This window comes from Macaca mulatta, chromosome 6 (genome assembly GCF_049350105.2).
Source record: "Macaca mulatta isolate MMU2019108-1 chromosome 6, T2T-MMU8v2.0, whole genome shotgun sequence".
Classification (NCBI taxonomy): Eukaryota; Metazoa; Chordata; class Mammalia; order Primates; family Cercopithecidae; genus Macaca; species Macaca mulatta.
The window spans coordinates 187112481-187135562 of NC_133411.1; the positions used below are offsets into that span (position 1 = coordinate 187112481).

Here is a 23082-nt window from a genome sequence, read left to right on the forward strand (position 1 = left end):
TGGGGTTCTGGAGGGTGGAGCCACAGCCACATGACCCAACCAGGAACTGCAAATGCTCCTTAAACTGGGCCTGCGAGAGGCCTGGAAGTCAGCCTGCTTCCTCTCAGCTGCCACTGGGATGGGGTGAACCAGGAAAGCGAGCCTTAGAAGCCAGGACTATGGGGGGTGTTCACTGTGGCTGGAGGCTTCTCTGCCCCCTAGTTCTGGTCCCTGGAGCAGTGACCACCCTGCCTGGGTGCCAAAGTGTGGCACCATCTCCCCGGTCAGACCCTTGCAGGTTTTGCAGCTTGAGAATTTCTGCATTTGTTTAATCCATTTAATATTTTCACTGCCAAGTTAAAAGAAAAACAAAAAACAAAAAACAAACAAAAAAAAACCACTCCATAGCCCCCGGCGTTAGGTACTTCCGCAAGTTCACGCACGCCAGCCTCCCTGAGACAGCCAGGAGGGGCTCTGCTGCCAAACATCGCTTGAGGCCAATAAACCAACACAATCCTGTTGGCTTGCTTGGCTCACGGTGGGGCTACATGCACCGAGAAGCCCAGATTCCGAAGGGCACCGACCAGGAAATGAATCACGGTATGTGGAAGTAAAAAATAAAATGGTTCATCTGAAAGGAATTCCTTGAGAAGGTTGGTTTTGGCTCTGGCTGACTGTCAGTGTGCTTCTTGAATGGATTAGTTGGGATTTATCGGGCTCTGAAAAACTGACAGCGTGAATCAAAGGCAGGCGCATCCTTTGCCCTGGAGAATGAATGGGATTTCTAGGGCCACGTGCAATCCCTGCATTCAAAGCTGCCTGTGGCCGGCCAGAAGTTCAAGGGAGCCGCCCAGTGCTTCCCTCATACCCTTCACACCCCTCACAAATGCAGTGACATTTCCCTCCTGCTCCCATGCAACGCCCTCACCAGCCAGCTGTGCTCGTGAGGTCTCAGCTGTCTGATCCACATTCTGGCAAAGAAGAAAAATGAACCCCAGGGTCTAGTGGTCAAGCCCGACTCATTCCTGGGACAACTGCCCGACTCTACAGCCCTTTCTGCCAAAGCACGGGGCACTGAAGCATTTAGAAACATCAACTGCCACAGAGCATTTTAAAACTATGGGCATGGCGCTAGCATCTCTGTGTACCAAGGGGAGCCCAAGATTTGGCAAGGAACAGCCAGGCTTGTGCGCTGGCTCTCTTGCTAGGAAAATGGTCACAGAACGTTTCGGTGAGCAGGTCAGGCCTGTGGAATTCTGTGCCTGCATTCATCTACAAATTAAAAAACAACATGACTCCTCTATAGGACTGATTTTTTCCCCCCAAACACACGATTTTTTTGTTTTTGTTTCCGAGACAGAGTCTCGCTCTGTCTGTTGCCCAGGCTGGAGTGCAGTGGTACCATCTCGACTCACTGCAACCTCTGCCTCCTGGGTTCAAGCAATTTTCATGCCTCGATTTCCCGAGTAGCTGGGATTACAGGCATCCGCCACCACGCCGGGCTAATTTTTGTATTTTTAGGAGAGACGAGGTCTTACTATGTTGGCCAGGCTGGTCTCGAACTCCTGACCTCAAGTGATCTGTCCACTTTGGCCTCCCAAAGTGCTGGTATTACAGGCGTGCGCTACTATGCCTGGCCACTTTTTAATAGGACTGATTTTTTTTTGAGGACACACCTCCCTAACCAAAATTATGTTCATGGAATTGCAACAGAGAGAAAACTGAACATCTTATCTTTCAGAAGTAGACAGCACAGTCCAGGACACTTACTGGAGGACCTGCAAAACACAAGCAGAGAAGCCACAGTCAGCATGGAAGGCAGAGTCCCCTCGCCTGTCCTCAGCGCGGCTCCTGGCCGCCCCTCCCTGGAAGGCTTTGATGCTGCCATGGCTGTTTCCTGCTTGGCCTGGAGCTGGGGGCAGAGCAGAAGGAGCGCCTTTGCTCTTGGAGAGCCCGGGGTGGTCCCGGGCTTGGTGGTGACAATTCCCACAGCCGTGGGTGCAGGCACTCATGTCACCAGGCAGCTTCGGGTTCTCGCGCTGAGTAGGAATCGGAACTTGTTCCTACTTAAAGAACAAGCTCTGGTTCTCCTGAGGGGATGGTTTGCTTCTACTGAGGGGAGACAGGGGGAGCAAACGTTTTGGACAGAGAGAATACTGGGAGGAACAGCAGATGGGTGTGGCTGAACAGGCTTTTTGGGGGAGGGGTTCCTGCTGCCCAGCCCCAGGGTTAGAAATGCATGAGGAGTAGCAGGGGCTGGGGCTGTGGCTGAGACTTGGCTACCAGATGAGGGCTCACAGAGAACCCTGATGAGGCCCACGGGGGCTTCACCTCACAGCTTGCAAGGCATGTAGCATACCCATTATTGCATTTGACCTTCCCAACCATCTTTCGTGAGAGGTCTGATGAACATCTCCACTGGACAGCGGATAACGCAGAGGCTCACAGAGCCGCGACTTGTGTGGGGCCACATCGTTGATTAGGGGTGGAGTCAGCGCATGCTGGATGGAAGGAGGTCTCCCAACTCTACCAGCCCTAGGCGCTGTGCACTGAGCCACGCCGCTGGCAAACCAGACCCCAAACCTCACTCGAGGTTACACGGGGAGGCAGCACCCGGCAGTCAGTGACCAGCATGATTTATACGTCCCAACTATGAGCTAGGAGCCATGGCGGTAACTAACGGGACCAGTAGTGAGTGCAAGAGGCAAGAGCCCTGACTCATGAATGTTGATGAAGCAGACAGATCCCGAAGAGGACATCTACACAGGGAGAAGGCCAGGAAGCTCCAAGCACAGCACAAGGGCCCTGACCCAGACTGGGCCGAGTCCAGAGGGTGAGAAAAGAGGAGGGAGGAGTGTTGCAGAGATGGACAAGCTCAGAACATGCCAAGATCATGGGCTTTTGAGGAGCCAGGAGAAGTGAAGGCTGCTGCAGCGAGGGAGGGCCAGAGAAGGCAGGGCCGGCCAAGCCTGGGGGTTTGTTTCCATGGCATGGTCTGAGGGGCTTGGTTCTAAGGGTGAAGGGGAGTCAGTGAAGGGTTCTGCATGGAGGAGTGATGGGGAGGGACAAGAGTGCACCTGGAGATGCGCCGAGGTGTCCCTGTGCAGGTGCTGGTGGGTGAAGGGGGGAACGGAGACTCAGGAGATGTTGGTCAGAGGAGAGTGGGGCTCGCACGGTAGTGGTACAGAGAGGAAGGAGAGAGATGACAAGGATTTTTGGCTTGAAACACTGATGTACTCATACCCAAGAATGATGACATGGGGGACAGTGGTTTCCCCAAGTCTAGATCAGAGGCAGAGCAGAGCAAGATGCTGGCAACCTGGACATCCCATTGAGCTGACTCCTCAAAATGACCTTGATTCCTATTTTCCAAAGCAAACAAAAGCTGCCGGATAGGTTCACCATCGTCTTTCCAACACCGGTTGTACACATCTGTGCCTGTACCTGCACCTCAGCCTGCGCCTGCATCTGTACCTCCCCTGTGCCTGCACCTGCATCTGCAACTATGCCTATACCTGTACCTGCCTTTTCACCTGCCCCTCCCCCTCGATCTGTTCCTGCACCTGCACCCACAACTGCTCCTGCACCTGCCCTCCTCTCCATGCCTTCAGGTTAACTCAGAGGAACTGACCCACCTTCAATTAGGCCACTGTCCCCTCTGTATTGCCCAGAGTCTGGCGCCATCCACAGTCCCTCTGGATCTCAGTCACACTTGCCCTCTCACACAAGTCCTGCCCAACAGCTCTGAAACACGCTCTAATTCCTCAGATGGCAAAGCCATCCCTTGGTCGCACACCCCCTTCTATTTCTGCCCTTCCTCCGCTCTCTCCCTCACAGCAAGAAACAGTGGGAGGCGGCTTCAGAGAGGCAATGAGGTAGGGCAATTGGGTAGGGCCTTGAGCAGAGAGAGGATGTGACCTGGCTCACATTTTAAAGATCCCCCGGTGCGGGGTGGCAGGGGTAGAACGCAGAGGCTGCCGCATGGTGCAGAGGAGAGAGGACGGTGGCCCACAGCTGGTGGTGGCAGTGGAAGTGCTGGACGTGGTTGGGTTCTGGATTGATTCTGACAGCACAGCCAAAGGATTTCCCTAGTTTTGGCTTGAGCAACTGAAAAGATGGGGCTGCCATCAATAGAGGTGGGGAGACAGTGGTGGGACAGGCCCGGCTGAAGGGGTCAGAAGCTTGGCACACGTGGCACCGCTGGACATAGAGAGATCAGGAAGTCCTGGAAGCGAAGTAGAGAAAGTGTCCCCGGAGGGAGCGATCGCTGTGCACGGGGCAAAGGAACCGCCCTGCAGATGGGCCAGGTAAGAAGACCAGGAACTGGACGCAGCAATGCAGAGGCATGTTTAGGGAGTGACAGGAGTGGGGTCTGATGGGAGAGGGTTTCAGAGAGAAGGAGGGTGAGGGATGCGGACAGTGGGTGCTTTTGAGGAGCTCTGCAGCAAAGGGGAGGAAATGAACAGTGGCTTTGTGGGGCTGGGGCCTGGCGATGGGTATTTCTTTAGGATGAGTGACATGGCCACACGTTTGTAGGATGTGAGTGGTCCAGCAGAGAGAGAGGATTCGGCGTGGGGGGAGAAGGGGAGATTCCTGGAGCAACGTTCTTGAGGAGGTGAGAAGGGCTGGCTCCTGGCGCTGGCACAGATGGGGGCCTGGACAGTCCATCTGTGGAGATGGTAGGAGGAAGAGTGCCTGGTGCTGCCAGGCACGTGCCATGGAGGTGGGAGTTCAGGCAAGTTCTCTTCTGATCGTGCCAACTCTCCCAGTGAAGCAGGAAGCAAGGCCGTCAGCCTCAGGTGATGACGGTGCAGGAGGCGTTGGGGGACTGAGCAGGAGAGGTTGAATGGGTTGGACAACGTGGCCTCAGCCAGGCGGCAGAAAGAGCCACGGGGGGCGGGGGCGTTCCTCTCCAGCTGGGTAATCGGTACACACTGGAGTGGAGCATGTGGAGGGGGCTGGGTTCAGTCCGGGGTGGGGCTTTTGCTGAGTGGGACCGAGGGAGGAGCAGGGAGGTCTGGCATGGGGCAGCTGGCAGGATTCCAGCTGGAGGGGTGAGGGGCCAGGGGCTGGGATCCATGGATCCGAAGGCTGGAGACGGAAGGGTTGTAGGGGTCAGGGAGAGGGAGTGGGCTGGAATTTGTGAACTGAGAATTTGTGGATGCTGCATGTATATCGGGAGAGACCTCGGGAGGGAGAGGTTGTGGTCAGAGGAGGCCAAGCCTATCAGGGGAGAGGAGGCCACGGAGTCCAGACGCCAGGCTGTGTAAGGGGCTTCTATGTGGCTATCAAGATTCATAAGAATTCACCCAGAAGCACTGTGGGAGAGAGGGCTGGTGACCCGGGGGCTGGCACCGACTAGCAATGAGATGGGTGCACCTGGGACCAGAGATGGCTTCAAGAATGACGCCCCATCACCGCCCCCGTCTCCCATTCTGGGGCCAGGGTCACATTTCTCAAAACGCAGATCTGATCCTGACACTTCCCTCCTCACCGTCTTGTTCCTAAGACAAAGGCCCGAACCCCGTGGTGCCTTCCACGTGGTGATCTGCCTCCCCAAATCGCTCGCTGCCTAGCTCCCTCCCCAGGGCCTCCACACCTGGACCTCTGGGAACAGCAGGGGGAGATGTGTTATAACCACTAGCTGCCACGAGAAAATGAAATTGGATCCCTGCCTCAGCATCGACCAGGATGAATTCCAAAAGGATCAACGATTTTACAGGTTAAGAAAACTATAAAAATCCTAGAAGAAAACGTGGGAATATTCCTTTCTAGCGTTGGAGAGGGCAGGCTTTTCCACCTATGGTTCGTAATCCAGAAGCCACAAAAGACAGGCCTGATCCAACCATATAAACCCAAAAGATGTCCACAAGGCAGAAAGTCTTGGAAGCAAAGTCGAAGGCCAAGCTAGGCCAGGCGCGGTGACTCGCGCCTATAATCCCAGCACTTTGGAAGGCCGAGGCAGGCAGATCACTTGAGGTCAGGAGTTCAAGATCAGGCTGGACAACATGGTGAAACCCTGTCTTTATTAAAAATACAAAAAAACCCAAACCAAACCAAACAAAAAAACAAAAAACCAATTAGCCGGCTGTGCTGGCGTGTGCTTGTGATCCCAGTTACTCGGGAGGCTGAGGCAGGGCAATTGCTTGAACCTGGGAGGCAGAGGTTGCAGTGAGCTGAGATCACATCACTGCACCCTGGCCTCAGTGACAGCGTGAGACTCTGGCTCAAAAACAAAGCCAACCTAGGAGACATATATCTAACTCAGGTCACAAAGGCTAGATACCTTGACATAAAAACATTCCTACAAGACATCTCTCAAAACACCAGCAACTCAGTAGAAACCATATACCCAAAGATATGAATGAAGAAGTCACAGAACAGAAAATACAAATAGCCTTGAAATATCTGGATTATGAACGAGGATTAACTTTTGTAGCTACAAGTGCTAATCTTCATAATAAAAGAAGCGAAGGTTAGAATTATGATCATATCAGATTAAAGAAATGAAAAAAGTCTCATGACCTACTGTGTGAAGGGCAATGAGGACAGTCACCTTACACACTGGTGAGAGGATGAACTGGAGCCTTCTCTCTAGGGAGTGATCTGGCAATACTTAGTAAGATTTAAACTGTATGTGCCGATTGCCACAGCAATTATCCTCCTAGAAATGTATTCTGCAGCTATGTCATCACATATGTAAAAGGAGAGGGGTATAAAAACAGTCCTCATCACAGAAGTGTCGAGATAGTAAAAGTATTAGAAATGGCACAGATGGAACTGATTAAATAGAGGATGGTACAGCTGCAAATGGAATACTATGCAGCCGTGAAAAAGGTAATGTTCTGTAAGTTCTGAGATGGAACGATCTCCAGGGTGTATTGCTGCATTTTAAAAGGGTATAGAATGGCATGTAGTAAAAATGATCTGTAGACCTTTGTTTGTATAAACAGGACATCTCTAGGTGTGGGTGCAAGGAAGTGGTCATCAGGGTTGCTTCTGAGTAGGGGGGCTGAATGGCCAGAGGGCAGGAGTGGCAGAGAGACTGACCTCTCACCCTGGGCTCCTTCACACCACTGGATATTTGTGTATGGCTCACGGAGTCAAAAGCGTCAACACACTTGAACTTGACAGTGGCAGGAGAAAGCTCTGTGTCTTTGTCTGCTCCTCCCAGCTTTCGCTGCCTTTCCTCACACTCATGTCCAAGCTGCCTCCAGGGAAGCTCAGGCTGGGATTATTATTCCGAGAGCCTGAGGTCCTGAGAGCAGAGCCCTGGGGACTGGCGTGAGGTGCAGCCCAGACGAGACGAACGAGGGGCTGTAAGAGTAACCATCGCTCCCTCGCTGAGCACTCATCATGCACTGGTGGCTCCATGAATGCGTTCCCCAGACCATCATGTAACCCCTGCTTCAACCTCACTAGGTGCATTTTACAGATGAGGAAACTGAGGCCCAGAAAGGCTGCCATGCCCAGGGTCACATCCTCTTCTGACCTTCCCCAGGTCAGAACAGAGAGAAACTGTTCTGGCAGAAAGAGCTCTAACGTGTACTGAGCTTCCCCTGAGGTCCCCGGGAGGGTGTGTGGTGTGTCTGAGTCACCCGGCTGGTGAGGCGGTAGTCCAGCCAGAGGCAGTCCCGCAGGACCCTAAACCCATGGCACCATCCATGGTCTCCAGAGGGGGTGGCAGAGTGGGAATGGTGGCATTCCGGAGACTGATCTCCTTGCTAGTGGGAGAGGCCACATCAAGCTCATCTACAGGACTTTAAAACACACTGCCCACCACTTCTCTTGGGCCCTACTGGCACCATGTCACCAGGCTACCATTGCTTCATGCCAGCACCATCATCACAGCCTCCTAACCTGACTCCTTCTCCTGGGTACCCAACCCCACCAGCCAGAGGGGCATTTAAAAAATGCCCAACCCCTTTCCAGGGCTTCCCGCGGCACATGGAACGAAAACTCCTGGCCCAGCCTTCCTGCATGGCCCAGTCCTTGCCAGTCTCCAGTGCCCTTGGGCACAGTGCTCTGCTCCACCCTTCCCTCTCAGTTCCCCAAGCTGCCAGCTCCCTTCAGCCTTAGACATTCACAGCGGCTATGTTCCTGCAGCCGGCATGGCATGGCTCCATTGCCACTCCCTCGGACAAACCTTCTACAACGGTGACATCCAAAGATGTCAAAGACAAGGTCGGGCGCAGTGGCTCATGTCTGTAATCCCAGCACTTTGGGAGGCCGAGGAGGGTGGATCACCTGAGGTCAGGAGTTTGAGACCAGCCTGGCCAACATGGTGAAAACCCATCTATACTAAAACTACAAATATTAGCTGGGTGTGTTGGTGGGCACCTGTAATCCCAGCTACTCAGGAGGCAGGCAGGAGAATCGCTTGAACCTGGGAGGCAGATGTTGCAGTGAGCCAAGATCAGGTCACTGCATTCCAGTCTGGGCAACAGAGTGAGACTCCATCTCAAAAACAAAAAACAGAGATGTCAAAGACAAAGATGCCTCCCACCCTCCCCGCACTGGTTTCTGTCATCTTTCCCTGGTTACTTCCTTCCACGCGTTTGTTGCAATCGGTAGTGATGATTTACTTGTGGGGCGGGGACTGTTTCTGTCAGTCTCCGGCAAGGCACTTCCCTGAGAGGGACCACATCTGCCCAGTCTCCTTGCTGCCCAGATGGGAGCTGGGCAGGCACAAACACTTAGCCAGCACCTGCTGAATGGATGAGGGCAAGAACGCCTGGACGCCATCGCATTTTCGGAGCCTTCTGCACTTGACCTCATGTACTAGGTCTGTGCTGTGGCTGCCACAGCCTCTGGAGATGGACTGTACGGCCTGAAGCAAGCTGGGCATCCAAGAGCGATGGATGAGACAGAGGGGCTGGTCCAGGCCAGCCAGGGGTTCCTGCTTAGAAAGTGAGCTGGCTGCAGGGCTTCCAGGTGACCACAGGTGGTGCCCCGAGGCCCAGCCCTTCCGTGCACGGCCTTCAAACGCATGTTCCAAGCATAGGATGGTTCCACTGACTTTGCTGTCAGGAATGTGGCAGCCATTCAGTAAGAGCCAGATGACCTGGGAAATAGGTGAATGCACCTGATGAAGTAGAGGGTTTGATGACTCTGGGGCCTCTTGGGCTGAATGGATGTGGCCCAAGAGAATTCCTCAAACTGGGAAACTTGCCCACTCACCCCCTGGGGTTAGGAGCAGGTGGGCAAGCTGCTTGCTGTGTTACCAGGTAAGCAGAGGTGCGTGGTGGTCTTGGGAGCCCCCGACGCCCACCTTCAGCTCTCAGCCCCTCTGGGAACAATCATGTCTCCAGTGTTTCCCAAAGGGCGTGTCCAGCCTTCCTGAAACACAAACCAAGAGGAGTATTTCCCACAGCCTGGCAGGGGCCAGGCCTACACACCAGGAGGTGAGGGCTGGCTTCAGTGGCCTGAGGCTGCCAGGGTCACTGTCCCTGCTCACAGTCCCACACCTGCTCCTCTCTGTTGCCCCTGGACTCCTAACCTCCCCTCTGCCTGTGACCTGCTCTCCCTGGTCCTGATTGAGCCTCTCTTCCTCTCCCATTCAGCCAGCTCAGGTAAGATGCCGCACCCTGGCTCCCAGCTCTCAAAAGCCTGAACCCATTCCCAGAATAAAGACAACAACCTTTAGGGACTTTTCCCCAAAGGAGCAGAGTGGGCCAGGCTAGTCTCGAACTCCTGACCTCAAGTGATTCACCTGCCTTGGCCTTCCAAAGTGCTAGGATTACAGGTGTGAGCCACCATGCCTGGCCTCATTTTCTAGTTGTTAAGATGGGAAGTTAGCCTATTGATTTGACTATAAAATTCTTACAATAAAACATAGGAATAAATCTTCACGGTCTTGAGTTAGGTAATTGATTCTTAGATATAACACCAAAAGCACAAAGTACAAAAGAAAAAACTGATAGATTGGACTTCACCAAAATTAAACTGGGGAAAAATGAAATTATACATGTATCTCAAACCGAATATAAAAAATCAATTCCATATAGATTAAGGATTCAAATGTAAAAAGTAAACATTCAGAAAAAATATGAAAGAATATCTTTTTTCACTCGAGGTTGGGAACATTTATTTTTTCTTTAACTTTTAAGTCCAGGGGTACACGTGCCAGATGTGGATTCTTTAGAATGTTCTATGCATGAGATCACGTCATCTGCAAATAGAGATCATTTTACTTCTTTTCCCTTATGAATGTCTTTAATGTCTCCTTTTTGCTTAATTGTCCTTGCTAAAAGCTTCAACACAAAGTTAAATAGTAGTAGCAGAGGAGTGAACATCCTTGTCATGTTCCTGATATCAGGGGTAAATTGTTCAGTCTTTCACCATTAAGTATGCTATTAGTTAGCTGTGGGTTTTTCATAGATGCCCTTTATCAAGTTGAGGAAGTTTGTTTTTAAATTCTTGATTTGTTGAGTAGATATTTATTTATTTATTTATTTATTTAATGATGGAGTCTCGCTCTGTCACCCAGGCTGGAGTACAAAGGTGCGATCTTAGTTCACCGCAACCTTTGCCTCCCAGGTTCAAGCGATTCTCCTGCTTTGTCCTCCCGAGTAGCTGTGACTACAGGCATGCACCATCACACCCAGCTAATTTTTGTATTTTTAGTACAGATGGGGTTTCACCACGTTGGCCAGGCTGGTCTCGAACTCTTGACCTCAAGTGATTTGCCCGCCTTGGCCTCCCAAAGTGCTGGGATTACAAAGTGAGCCATTGTGCCTAGCCTGAGTCGGTTTTTTAAAATAATGACAAGTTGTGGATTTCATCAAATGCTTTATCTGCAGTTACTGAGACGATCATGTGGTTTTTATCTCTTATTCAATAATATGATGTACTGCATTGATTGATTTTGGATGTTAAACCAACATTGCATTTTTGTGTCAAATCCCACTCGGTTTATAACCCTTTTGCTGGATTCCTTTGCTTGTATTGTTGAGGATTTTTATGTCTGTGTTCATAAAAGACATTGGTCTATAGTTTCTTTTTTTGTGATGTCTTTGTCTAGTTTTGGTATCAGAGTTAATCTTGCTTCAGAATGAGTTGAGAAGTGTTCTCTCCCTTTCTATTTTTTAAAGGGTTTGGGAAAGATTGTTATTAATTCTTCAAGTGTTTGTTAGAATTCATCAGTGAAGCCATCTGATTCTGGGCTTTTCTTTGTAAACGTTTTTTGATCACTGATTGAATCTTTCTCTTTGTTACAGGTCTATTCAGATTTTTGACTTCTTCTTGAGTCAGTTTTGGCAGTTGTGTCTTTCCAGGAATGTGTCCATTTCGCCTATGTTATCTAATTTGTAGGCATACAATCGTTAGAAGTGTTTCCTTTTAATCCTTTTCATTTTTTACGGTTGCTAGTTATGTACCTTCTTTCAGCCCTGATCTTGGTAATTTGAGACTCCACTGTTTTTCTTAGTCAGTCTAGTTAAAGGTTTGTCAGTTTTGTTGATCTCCTCAAAGAATCAACTTCTGGTTATGCTGATTTTCTCTACTGTTTTTCTATTTTCCATTTCATTTCTTTTCACCCTGATTTTATGATTTTCTTTCTTTTGCTTGCTTTGGGTTAAGTTTGCTCTTATTTTTCTAGTTTATTTTTATTTGAGACCAAGACTGGCTTTGTCGCCCAGGCTGGAGTGCAGTGGCACGATCTCAGTTTACTGCAACCTCTGCCTCCTGGGTTCAAGCGATTCTCCTGCCTCAGCCTCTCGAGTAGCTGAGATTACAGGCACGCACTACCACACCAAGCTAATTTTTGTATTATTAGTAGAGAGGGGGCTTCACTATGTTGACCAGGTTGGTCTAGAACTCCTGACCTCAGGTGATCCGCCCGCCTCGGTCTCCCAAAGTGCTGGGATTGCAGGCATGAGCCACCGCACCTGGCTACTCTCCTTCAATTTTCTTTTCTTTTCTGAGACAGAATCTTGCTCTGTCGCCCAGGCTGGAATGCAGTGGCATGATCTCGGCTCACTGCAACCTCCGCCCCTCCAGGTTTAAGCAATTCTCTGCCTCAGACTCCACAGTAGCTGGGATTACAGGCGCGTGCGTGCCACCATGCCTGGCTAATTTTTTGTATTTTTTCTTTTTTTTTTTTTTAGTAGAGATGGGGTTTCACCATCTTGGCCAGGCTGGTCTTGAACTCCTGACCTCGTGATCCACCCGCCTCGGCCTCCCAAAGTGCTGGGATTACAGGCGTGAACCACTGCGCCTGGCCTCAATTTTCAAAGATACTTTTGCCAGGTATAGATTTCTTTGTTGATAGTTTTTTTTCCTTTTGCCACTTATTGAAAATGTCATCCTACTGCTGCCTTTTGGCTTTCATGGTTTCTGATGAGACACCAGCTATTAGTATTATTGAGCATCCCTTTTCTGTGATATGCTATTTCTTTTTTTCTTTCTTTCTTTTTTTTTTTTTGTACAGTGATATGCTATTTCTCTGATGATGCTTTCAATATTTTTTTTTTTTGAGACAGAGTCTCACTGTGTTGTCCAGGCTGGAGTGCAGTGGCATGATCTTGGGTAACTGTGACCTCCGCCTCCCAGGTTCAAGAGATTCTCGTGCCTCAGCCTCCTGAGTAGCTGGGACTACAGGCACGTGCCACCATGCCTGGCTAACTTTTATATATATTTTTTCTTTTTTTTTAGTAGAGACGGGATTTCACCACCTTGGCCAGGCTGGTCTTGAACTCCTGACCTCATGTGATCCTCCTGTGTTGGCCTCCCAAAGTGCTGGGATTACAGGTGTGAGCCACCATGCCTGGCCAAGATTCACTCTTTTTTTTTTTTTTTTTTTTTTGGCTTTTAGCAGTGCAACTATGATGCGCTTAGGTATGTATCTCTTTGAGTTTATCATCCTTGGAGTTTGTTGAGCTTAGATGAGTAGATTCATGGTTTTCTTTAAAATTAAGAAGATTTGGCCATTTTTTTCAAATATTCCTTTGTTTCTTTCTCTCTCTTCTCTCCTTCTGGGACTACCATTATGTGTATGTTGGGACACTTGATAGTGTCTTTGAGGCTCTGTTCATTTTCCTTCATTCTTTTTTCCTTCTGTTCCTTAGGCTGGATGATATCAACTGACCTATGTGCAAGTTCTGATTCTTTCTTCTGTTGGCCCAAATCTACTGTTGAAGCCCTCTACTGAATTTTCATTTCAGTTATGGTACTTTGTGAGAGTGGGGCTCTAAGACAGGTTTTTAATGGACATGTACAGAGCCCTGCACATGCATGTGCCTTCCACATACCCAAGAATAAGCTGGAGCTTTTCAAAGCTCCTCTGAATATCTCATTCCCTATATTTTTATTTTAAGTTTTCTTTTCTTTTTTTTTTTTTTTTTTTTTTTGAGACGGAGTCTCGCTCTGTCGCCCAGGCTGGAGTGCAGTGGCATGATCTTGGCTCACTGCAAGCTCCACCTCCTGGGCTCAAGCAATCCTCCTGCCTCAGCCTCCGAGTAGCTGGGACTACAGGTGCCGCCACCACGCCCGGCTAATTTTTTGTATTTTTAGTAGAGATGGGGTTTCACCGTGTTAGCCAGGATGGTCTCGATCTCCTGACCTCGTGATCCGCCCGTCTCGGCCTCCCAAAGTGCCGGGATTACAGGCGTGAGCCACTGCGCCTGGCCTATTTTAAGTTTTCAAGTCATCCATTGGTGTTATCACCTCGAGCAGCTTCAATGGTCAACAACTGCTGCTGATTATTTTTGTTAAGCAACCTGGGGACAGGGCTCTTCCTTCTGAGCGCGCTGTGCATAGGCCACCTAGAGACAAGCCTTGAGCATGGTACTTTTCCACGGAGCTGCCTGACAAGTCAAATAGTGGCAGCTCTCTGGGGATGGGCATTTGCAAGCTTCCAACCTGTTCTGCTTCCTCCAGCGGTTGCTAGTTTTCACAAACAAGTACGTGGTTGTGACATTGCTGGGTTGTGCGTGTGTGTGTGTTTTTTTTTTTTTTTTTTGCTTGTTTGTTTTTTGAGACAGAGTCTAGCTCTGTTGCCCAGGCTGGAGTGCAGTGGCACAACCTCAGCTCACTGCAACCTCTGCCTCCTGGGTTCAAGCGATTCTTGTGCCTCAGCCTCTGAGCAGCTGGGACTACAGGTATGTACCACCATGCCTGGCTAATTTTTGTATTTTTAGTAGGGATGGGGTTTCATCATGTTGGCCAGGCTGGTCTCAAACTCCTGGCCTCAAGCAATCCACCTGCCTTGGCCTCCCAAAGTGCTGGGATTACAGGGGTGCACCATGCACGGTTTTTAAAGCTGTTTTTGAAGGCTACCATGGAGCTTGAGAGAGAACATTAAAATGCTACAAATCTCACTGTTCTTATTAATAGCAAGATTCAGATATTTCCTGAATAAACATTTCTTGGGCTGCTGCAAAACTTTTGTTCGTTTCCAGAGTTCTGAAAAGGTCAGTCTTCTCCATTGTTTTTGCTCCTTTATGGAGGAGATCTTCAGAGTTCCTCGCTCCACCATTCCAGAAGTGCTTCTTCCACTGGCTTTTTAGAAAGAGTTTCTTGGGGACAGGGCAAGTAAAAGACCCTAGCATGGAAAGCGCCGATGCAAGGCTAGCAGCTGTGGAGAGCTGGCAGTGCCTCCGTTTGTCTCTGTAGGTTTGTGTAGGCACTGGCCAAGCAGTCTCCGAACTGTGTTCCTCTTTTGTCCGCAAGGCCCTCTTTCTCTCTCCCTTCTCTCCTCCTTCCCATCAATAAGCATTTATGGACCATCTCCTGAGTGGGGGCCTAGCCCAGGCCCTGCCCTGAGGAGCCCATGCTTTGGTGGAGAAGCAGGACAACTCCGCAGACCAGGCCACCGCCCCAGGTGTGGGAAGCGCTGAGATGGAGGGAGGTATCTAGTGCTGTGGGAGCAGGGGAGAGTGACAGACACTCTTGAGGATAGGAGGGTCTGGGAGGAGAGAGGATCCTGCCCAAGGCCCTTAGAAAGAAAGGGGACCCCAGAGTGCAGGCGCAGTTCTGGGATTCTCCAGCTAAGAAGCCAGCCAGGGGAAGGTGGGAAATCCATTCCATTTCAGATAGAGACATAGAAACACTGCAGGACTGTGGAGCTCCTACTCGGAGCTAGGGAGGCCCCTGCCCTGAAGGCAGAATCACCCCATCTGCAGGTCTGCAGCAGCCTCAGGAAGGCATCCCAGCCAGGCACTGCCCTACCTGGCAAAAACAGCCTTTCTCTGCTGGTGCGGTGGCTCATGCCTACAATCCCAACACTTTGGAAGGCCAAGGCGGGCGGATCACCTGAGGCCAGGAGTTCGAGACCCGCCTGGCCAACATGGTGAAATCCCGCCATCTCTACTAAAAATACAAAAATTAGCTGGGCATGGTGACGCATGCCTGTAATCCAGCTACTCAGGTGGCTGAGGCACGAGAATCACTTGGATCTGGGAAGCAGAGGCTGCTGTGAGCTGAGATTGTGCCACTGCACTCCAGCCTGAGTGACTAAGCGACTCTGTCTCCAAAAAAAAAAAAAAAAAAAAAAGCCTTTCTCCCAAGGGACACAGGAAAAAGGCCTCTTTATACAAGGGAAGGGAAAAAGCCGGGATGTGCGTATGTGTGTAACTATCAAGAAAGAAACTCAAGGCCCAGCCAAGCCAATCAGAGAGGCACATCTGTTCTGTGCAGCTCACTGTTTTTGGATAGGCAGACGATCGGGACACCGCCCAGGAAAAACAACGAGGGGGTGGGATCCCGCCCACCCCTTGGCCAGCAGCTGGCCTCTGGCAAGGTACTGTACCCCTTGGAGCCTCAGTTTCCTCATCAGCAAGTGGGTATAATAACATATTCTTTATCCTGCAGTGCTCTGAGGATCGCACGAGATAAAGGACTTGAAAGAGTCCAGCACAGGGCCAGGGACCCACTGGGTCTGTCTTTCCTTGACTTTGAGGTTGTTTTAAAGTCGAGTCATAAGTTAAACGGAGTTTGAAGCAAGCTGAATGATATCATACTTTGCCCTAAAAAAGTGACTCTGTGTTCCTCATCTCCTTCCAAAAATCATGTCAGGAACTTATAATAAAAGGCAATAAAACCTTTTACAAGGGTGAAAATAAGAACGGAGTAATAAAGTGTGTATTTGGCAGGGTCTGGGGTGATTACACACAGAAGCTAAAGGAAGCTCCAGCTACTGAACGCAAAACAGGCTTCAGCTTCCAGAAGTCAAGGCAGAAAGAGACACGAAGGGTGCTTCCTGCCAGGGAGTGCTAAGGAGTGTATCTGGAGGGCAAACCCAGTGGAACGAGGGGGCAGAAAGCCTGTGCCCAGCTCCAGGGAGAAGAGTCTGAGGCCTGGAGAAAACCTGCCACTGCCTCCTCTTGGGTCCAGTTAGCCTGGGGTCCTCCTGGTGGTGAGCTGGCCTGGCTTCGTCCCCACGGCCACCTTGTGACGTTGCTTAGGGGCGGGGCATTCATTCATTCGCTGTTCCCTGCATTTACATGCCTGGGGGCTGCCTCTGCTAAGTGCTGGGCGACACCTCTTGGACAAAACGGTTAGAGGTGTTTTTGGAGGAGATGCTTGAGCTGGGCTTAAAGGACAAAGGGTAATGATCTTGGGGTGGGAGTCCAGGTAGAGGAGATGTTCTGGGTGCAGGAAGACGTAAGAGTGAAGGCTCAGAAGCTGGAGGGCCCTGGACATCCACGGTGAGGCTGGAGGTGGGGGCATGGCGTTGGGGGCGATGAGAGCTGCAGGAGGCCACGGCGGTGAGAACAGAGAAGAGGACACGGATCCAAGCCATGGCGGAGAAGGCTCACGAGGACTTGGCGTGGGCAGGGAAGGGATCGAGGATGGAGCCAGGTGTCTACACAGGGAAGCATGTGGCTAGATGCCACCTCCCTGCGATGGGGAAGCCCAGGGAAGAAAGCTGGGGGAGATGCTGGCTTTAGCAGGGCAATGTCCAACCTCGGGGACCCAGTGGGGAGGATGTGGCTGGAGGCAGGGAGAGGACATGGTCAGCATCACAAGAGTGGGAGACTGTGGGAGAGAGGAGAGGAGAGGGCCAGGGAAGATTCATTCACAGGGCAGGTGGGTCCTGTGAGAATGGCAAAGGAGCCAAGGTCACAGATGAGGTGGGAAGCGTAGCCGAGACACCCGGGACTGCCCGGCATGGGGAGTGGCCAAGGGTGGGGGTCAAGAAAGAGAAAGACAGCAAAGCCTCCGGAGTGGCCATCAGAGGTGGCCATCAGAGCTGAGCATGACTGTAGCGAAGATGATGTCAGAGGGGCTTAGGGACGAGTCCCTGGGTGAAGGAGGAAAACTGCTGGGGACTGGGCAGGGGGGTTCTGGGTGATAGGGACGGGCAGGGGGGTTCTGGGTGATGGGGACGGGGCGGGGGGGGTTCTGGGTGATGGGGATGGGGCGGGGGGGTTCTGGGTGATGGGGATGGGCGGGGGGGTTCTGGGTGATGGGGACGGGGCGGGGGGGGTTCTGGGTGATGGGGACGGGGCGGGGGGGGTTCTGGGTGATGGGGACGGGGCGGGGGGGTTCTGGGTGATGGGCACAGGGCGGGGGGGTTCTGGGTGAGGGGGACGGGCGGGGGGTTTCTGGGTGATGGGGACGGGGCGGGGGGGTTCTGGGTGATGGGGACGGGGCGGGGGGGTTCTGGGTGATGGGGATGGGCGGGGGGGGTTCTGGGTGATGGGGACGGGGCGGGGGGGTTCTGGGTGATGGGGACGGGGCGGGGGGGGTTCTGGGTGATGGGGACGGGGCGGGGGGGTTCTGGGTGATGGGGACGGGCAGGGGGGGGTTCTGGGTGATGGGGATGGGGCGGGGGGTTCTGGGTGATGGGGACGGGGGGGTTCTGGGTGATGAGGACTGGGCGGGGGGAGTTCTGGGTGATGGGGATGGGCAGGGGGGTTCTGGGTAATGGGGACGGGGCGGGGGGAGTTCTGGGTGATGGGGACGGGCAGGGGGGTTCTGGGTGATGGGGACGGGCGGGGGGGGTTCTGGGTGATGGGGACGGGCAGGGGAGTTCTGGGTGATGGGGACGGGCGGGGGGGTTCTGGGTGATGGGGACGGGCAGGGGGGGTTCTGGGTGATGGGGATGGGCAGGGGGGGTTCTGGGTGATGGGGACGGGCAGGGGGGGGTTCTGGGTGATGGGGACGGGCGGGGGGAGTTCTGGGTGATGGGGACGGGGCGGGGGGGGTTCTGGGTGATGGGGACGGGGGGGTTCTGGGTGATGAGGACTGGGCGGGGGGAGTTCTGGGTGATGGGGACGGGGCGGGGGGGTTCTGGGTGATGGGGATGAGCGGGGGGGGTTCTGGGTGATGAGCACTGGGCGGGGGGAGTTCTGGGTGATGAGGACTGGGCGGGGGGGGTTCTGGGTGATGGGGACGGGCGGGGGGGTTCTGGGTGATGGGGACAAGCAGGGGGGAGTTCTGGGTGATGAGGACTGGGCGGGGGGAGTTCTGGGTGATGGGGATGGGCGGGGGGGGTTCTGGGTGATGGGGACGGGCGGGGGGGTTCTGGGTGATGGGGACGGGCAGGGGGGGGTTCTGGGTGATGGGGACGGGCGGGGGGGGTTCTGGGTGATGGGGACGGGCAGGGGGGCTTCTGGGTGATGGGGACGGGCGGGGGGAGTTCTGGGTGATGGGGACGGGCGGGGGGAGTTGTGGGTGATGGGGACGGGCGGGGGGGGTTCTGGGTGATGGGGACGGGCGGGGGGGGTTCTGGGTGATGGGGACGGGCGGGGGGAGTTCTGGGTGATGGGGACGGGGCGGGGGGGGTTCTGGGTGATGGGGCCGGGGCGGGGGGGTTCTGGGTGATGGGGACGGGCGGGGGGGTTCTGGGTGATGGGGATGAGCGGGGGGGGTTCTGGGTGATGAGGACTGGGCGGGGGGAGTTCTGGGTGATGAGGACTGGGCGGGGGGGGGTTCTGGGTGATGGGGACGGGGTGGGGGGGTTCTGGGTGATGGGGACGGGCGGGGGGGGTTCTGGGTGATGGGGGTAGGGGAGTTCTGGGTGATGGGGATGGGCAGGGGGGTTCTGGGTGATGGGGATGAGCTGGGGGAGTTCTGGATGATGGGGATGGGCAGGGGGGTTCTGGGTGATGGGGACGGGCAGGGGGGGTTCTGGGTGATGGGGACGGGCAGGGGGGTTCTGGGTGATGGGGACGGGCAGGGGAGTTCTGGGTGATGGGGACGGGCAGGGGGGGTTCTGGGTGATGGGGATGGGCGGGGGGGGTTCTGGGTGATGGGGACGGGGCAGGGGAGTTCTGGGCGATGGGGACAGGCAGGGGGTGTTCTGGGTGATGGGGACGGGCGGGGGGGTTCTGGGTGATGGGGATGAGCAGGGGGTGTTCTGGGTGATGGGGACGGGCAGGGGAGTTCTGGGTGATGGGGACGGGCGGGGGGGTTCTGGGTGATGGGGATGAGCAGGGGGTGTTCTGGGTGAAGCAGAGGCAGCAGGAAGGAAGGGTGGAGAACACAGGTGCCTCTGCAGACTGCAGGGAAGGGAGGGGGGGGAGTCTCCTCCTGGCGGCTCCGCCAAGGAAGGACAGGCCACATCTGGGGAGGGATGAAACCCACAGAAGAACCGGGTTGTGCTGAAGGACCCATGGGGGAGGTCGTGGCTGGCGGAGTCATCACCTTCTGCCTCAGAGAGGGGGGCTGCTCTGGAGTGCGAGACTAGGGGCCGAAGTGCTCAAGGCCAACAATGAGATTCAGGGGATGTCTGGGGGAGAGGGGACAGTCCTGGAACTGTGAATGCCAAGAAGCCCGGGAAAGGCAGTAGTGGGTGCTGTGGCCTCAGGAAACAGCGGCTGGACTTGGAAGGGGGAGGAGCACCTGCCCAGGGCCAAGGCATGAATCAGGGTGGGGAAGCAGGTGGGCAGGCCGTGCAGCCAGAGCCTGGGGCCATGGTGGCTTCCAAGCCTCCACTCAGGTGCTGAGAAAAGCTGGGACTCACCAGGGTCGCCTCTTCTCCCAGGCTTGCCGCGCCGTCCAGGGGGCCCTAGACAGGAAAACAAGAATGCATTCACTGAGAAGGGAAGCCAGGGGACTTGGCTGCGTGGGGCATGCCCCGCCCATCCACTGGTCTGCTCGCAACAGCTTTCTGCGAGTGGCCTGCCCGAGGGGGTCTGCTGGCTGCGGAGGGGAGATGCGTGGGGAGAAATCCCTTCCTTCTGCCACTACCTCACCTGTTCCGCCAACCCCCCTCCCGAGCTGGCCGCATCCCTCATGCCCCACGCACCCATTCTGTTATTTAATCATTGGTTCACTTGGTCATTCCTAAGCCCTCCCTCAATCACAAAGATTCCCACGGGATGCTCCTGAGGCAGACGCATTTGCAGCTGAGAAACTTCAGACTTAGGAGGAAAGTAAGGGCAGGTTATCTTAGGAAAGCCCCGAGAAATGCTTCTGAACATTCACTAAAGTAAAACAACAAAGCCAACACAACGAAGAGGCCGTCACGGCTGCGCAGCGCTGAAATTCAGTCACGACAGGCGCTACGCGATCCGCCCGCAGTCCTCGCCACTCGCTGGGGCCTCCAGCTCCTCCTTCCCCAGAGCCAGGGAGCTGCTCAGTTGCCTTTGGGGCTTCCCGTCCACATCCGTCCTCCATCCGCGCACCGTAAGCCCTTCTGAATTTACGGTGCAGACCCCGCGACCTCCGCCTCTAGCCCTTTGCCCACGTCAGGCCCCGAGACCAGAGTGACCTCAACGCTGAAGGAGGTGCTTTGGCTCTGGCCGTGGCAGCAGAGGTCTGAGGCCTCCCTCTCCCTCCCCTCACCTCTGTGGCGCTCGCTGCCATCCTTCCCGGCACCCCTTCTCGCCCCTGTTTCAGCGAAGTTGGGTGCAGGTACAAGATTGCAATGTGTAAATGGCATTTGATACGTCTTGCTCAGCCACTGCATGCCAGGCTCTGGGCTGGGCCTGGAGGCAACAGTGGGACAGGCTGTGACCCTATGACAAGGCACTGCCCTTTCCTGCAAAAGCCAACGTCAAACCCCCTCTAGTTTCCAGAACAACCATGAAGGACATGCAGGAGACTGGCCCCGATCGCGCCTGTGGCAGGATGGAAAAATAAGTGTGTGTGTCTGTGCATGTGTGTCTGTGTGTCTCTATGAGTGTCTGTGTGCATGTGAGTGTGTGTCTGTGTTTCTGTGTGTGTGTCTGTGTACGTAGGGTTGTGTCTGTGTGTGTCTGTGTATGCAGGTCTGTGTCTGTGTGCATGGGAGTGTCTGTGTGTGTGTCTGTGTTTCTGTGTGTGTCTGTGCATGTGTCTGTGTGTGTCTCTGTTTCTGTGTGTGTGTCTGTGTATGTAGGTTTGTGTCTGTGTGCATGTGAGTGTGTGTGTCTGTGTATGCAGGTTTGTGTCTGTGTGTCTTGTGGGAGGTGTTTCCCGACTTTTGTTAAGGGAAGGGGAGGAGGGAGGGCCAGTTTCTGAGAAACAGAGAGAAGAGATCCCTTCAGGGGAGAGGGGCCCTCCGTGCTACACTACACGCCAAAAGCTTTGCAGGCCCAGGGGTCAGGCGAGACTGAATTTCTTACCAGCTTCATGGACTGGAGACTTGAGGTGAGGATGGTTAAACAAAAATTTAAAAATGAAAACATGTTACTTCTTGCTTCCCTGTGTTTTGAGGGCAAAAACGCATGCCAGGGACGTAGCCCTTGGTTTCTCCCATCCTGGACACAGACCCTGAATTTGGGGTTTACGCTGGAATTGCCAGGGGCTGTGTGGAGCTGGCAAGGCCAGGATTCCGGGACCCCCAGAACAGACAACAGCTCCTTATACTGTGTGGGTTTATAGCTTAGGAGGCATCTCCAGGCCCACGCTCTCGGCTGAGGCCTGCGACACCCACACTGGACGCAATTACCTTCCTATCTCCACGTGCTTGTCCCACCAGCATCTCAGACCCGTTGTGGCCGAAACACCTGCCTTGATCTCCTCCCCAGTGAGTGGCCTGTGCGGGGCTGATGGTGCCTGGGAACTTCCAGAGCCAGTCACACCGGATGACTGGCCCTGGGTATTAACTAAGCCCCAGGTTTGGGGGGCAGGTCAGCACCCTCGGGGGGCCTTTCCTCCTCTCTGGGCCTGTTTTCAATGAGAGCGATGTGTGGGAATGGGAACCCCCCAGCACACGCAGCACCGTGTTCCTCTGGCTGTAGGAGGAAGAAGGCCCAGTGGCCACCCACAAAGCTTCGGGGCTCTTGCCAGGCCTCAGGTTGTGCTCAGCTCAGCGAAGCTGCGGGCCCCGGGCCACAGGCAGAATGTGGGGCACAGCAGGAAAGGGGCCATGAGTGGGAGAAGAAGCCAGACTCTGCTAGATCCAAGGCAAAGCAGCACTGTGCTTTCCTGACGGGCACCACTGGTACGACCAGGAAGTTCTCTGTCTGGGTAACTGAAGCCAGATGAGGACATTTGCCTGCGTCGGGGTGACTGAACTAATGGATTTGTCTGGTGGCTCTCCTGGGTGGCACGGTTAGGCAGAGCTCGATGGGGAGGGATGCTGGCAGGGTGGACAGCTGCCCAGGCAGGGTAGGGGGCCTGCCTCCCAGTGTGACTGGGCGGTGCTCCCTGCAGGCCTGGAGCTGGCCAGGACTGGGGCGTTGCTGGGCATGCCGGGCCTATGAGCCGCTGGCCAGGCAGGCTGGATGTGACCCTGACTGAAACGGTCCTCCTGCAGGGAGAGAATGAAGCTGGTCGTGCACACTCCTGAGGGCTGATCCTAACCAGGCACAGTGCTGGGGGCACCATGTGGCCAACCTGCAGGTGAACAAGCGGTCTACCCTTCATTCTGAGCTCTGGACCTGAATGTCCAACTCCACGGGGAGGCACCACTTCCAAATCCAAACTCACCTCCCGACTTCCCACGCACCCCCCGCCTCCCTTGTTACTTAAGTGCAGGTCCCAGCAGCACCCAAGCAGCCAAGCCAGAGACCCCCCTGGGCATCATCCTGCCCCAGCCCCCAACCTGGACCCCTTCCTTCTCAGCATCAGGCAAACGCCGCCCCTGCACTCGGTCCCCTACTCTGTCACTCGCCCTTTCTGCCGTGCTCGGTTCTCCCTCCTGGCACAAAGGAGCTCCTGCAGTAAGCACTCTGCATCTCAGGCAACTCTGTGTCCCCAGCTCCCACCACACGACAGGACCAAGTGACG

The 23082-nt window shown here is 53.9% G+C and overlaps 1 protein-coding gene across 1 annotated transcript in view; it reads right to left on the bottom strand.

The window, feature by feature from the left end:
• Positions 1–23082, bottom strand: part of COL23A1 (collagen type XXIII alpha 1 chain) — a 362273-nt gene that overhangs the window by 52259 nt on the left and 286932 nt on the right. Inside the window, exons 3-4 of the mRNA XM_015141597.3 lie at positions 19889–19933; positions 1750–1757 (exon numbers count right to left, since the gene is read on the bottom strand). Coding sequence (XP_014997083.3) covers positions 1750–1757; positions 19889–19933 — 53 coding nt within the window. The remainder of the gene's footprint in view (positions 1–1749; positions 1758–19888; positions 19934–23082) is intronic.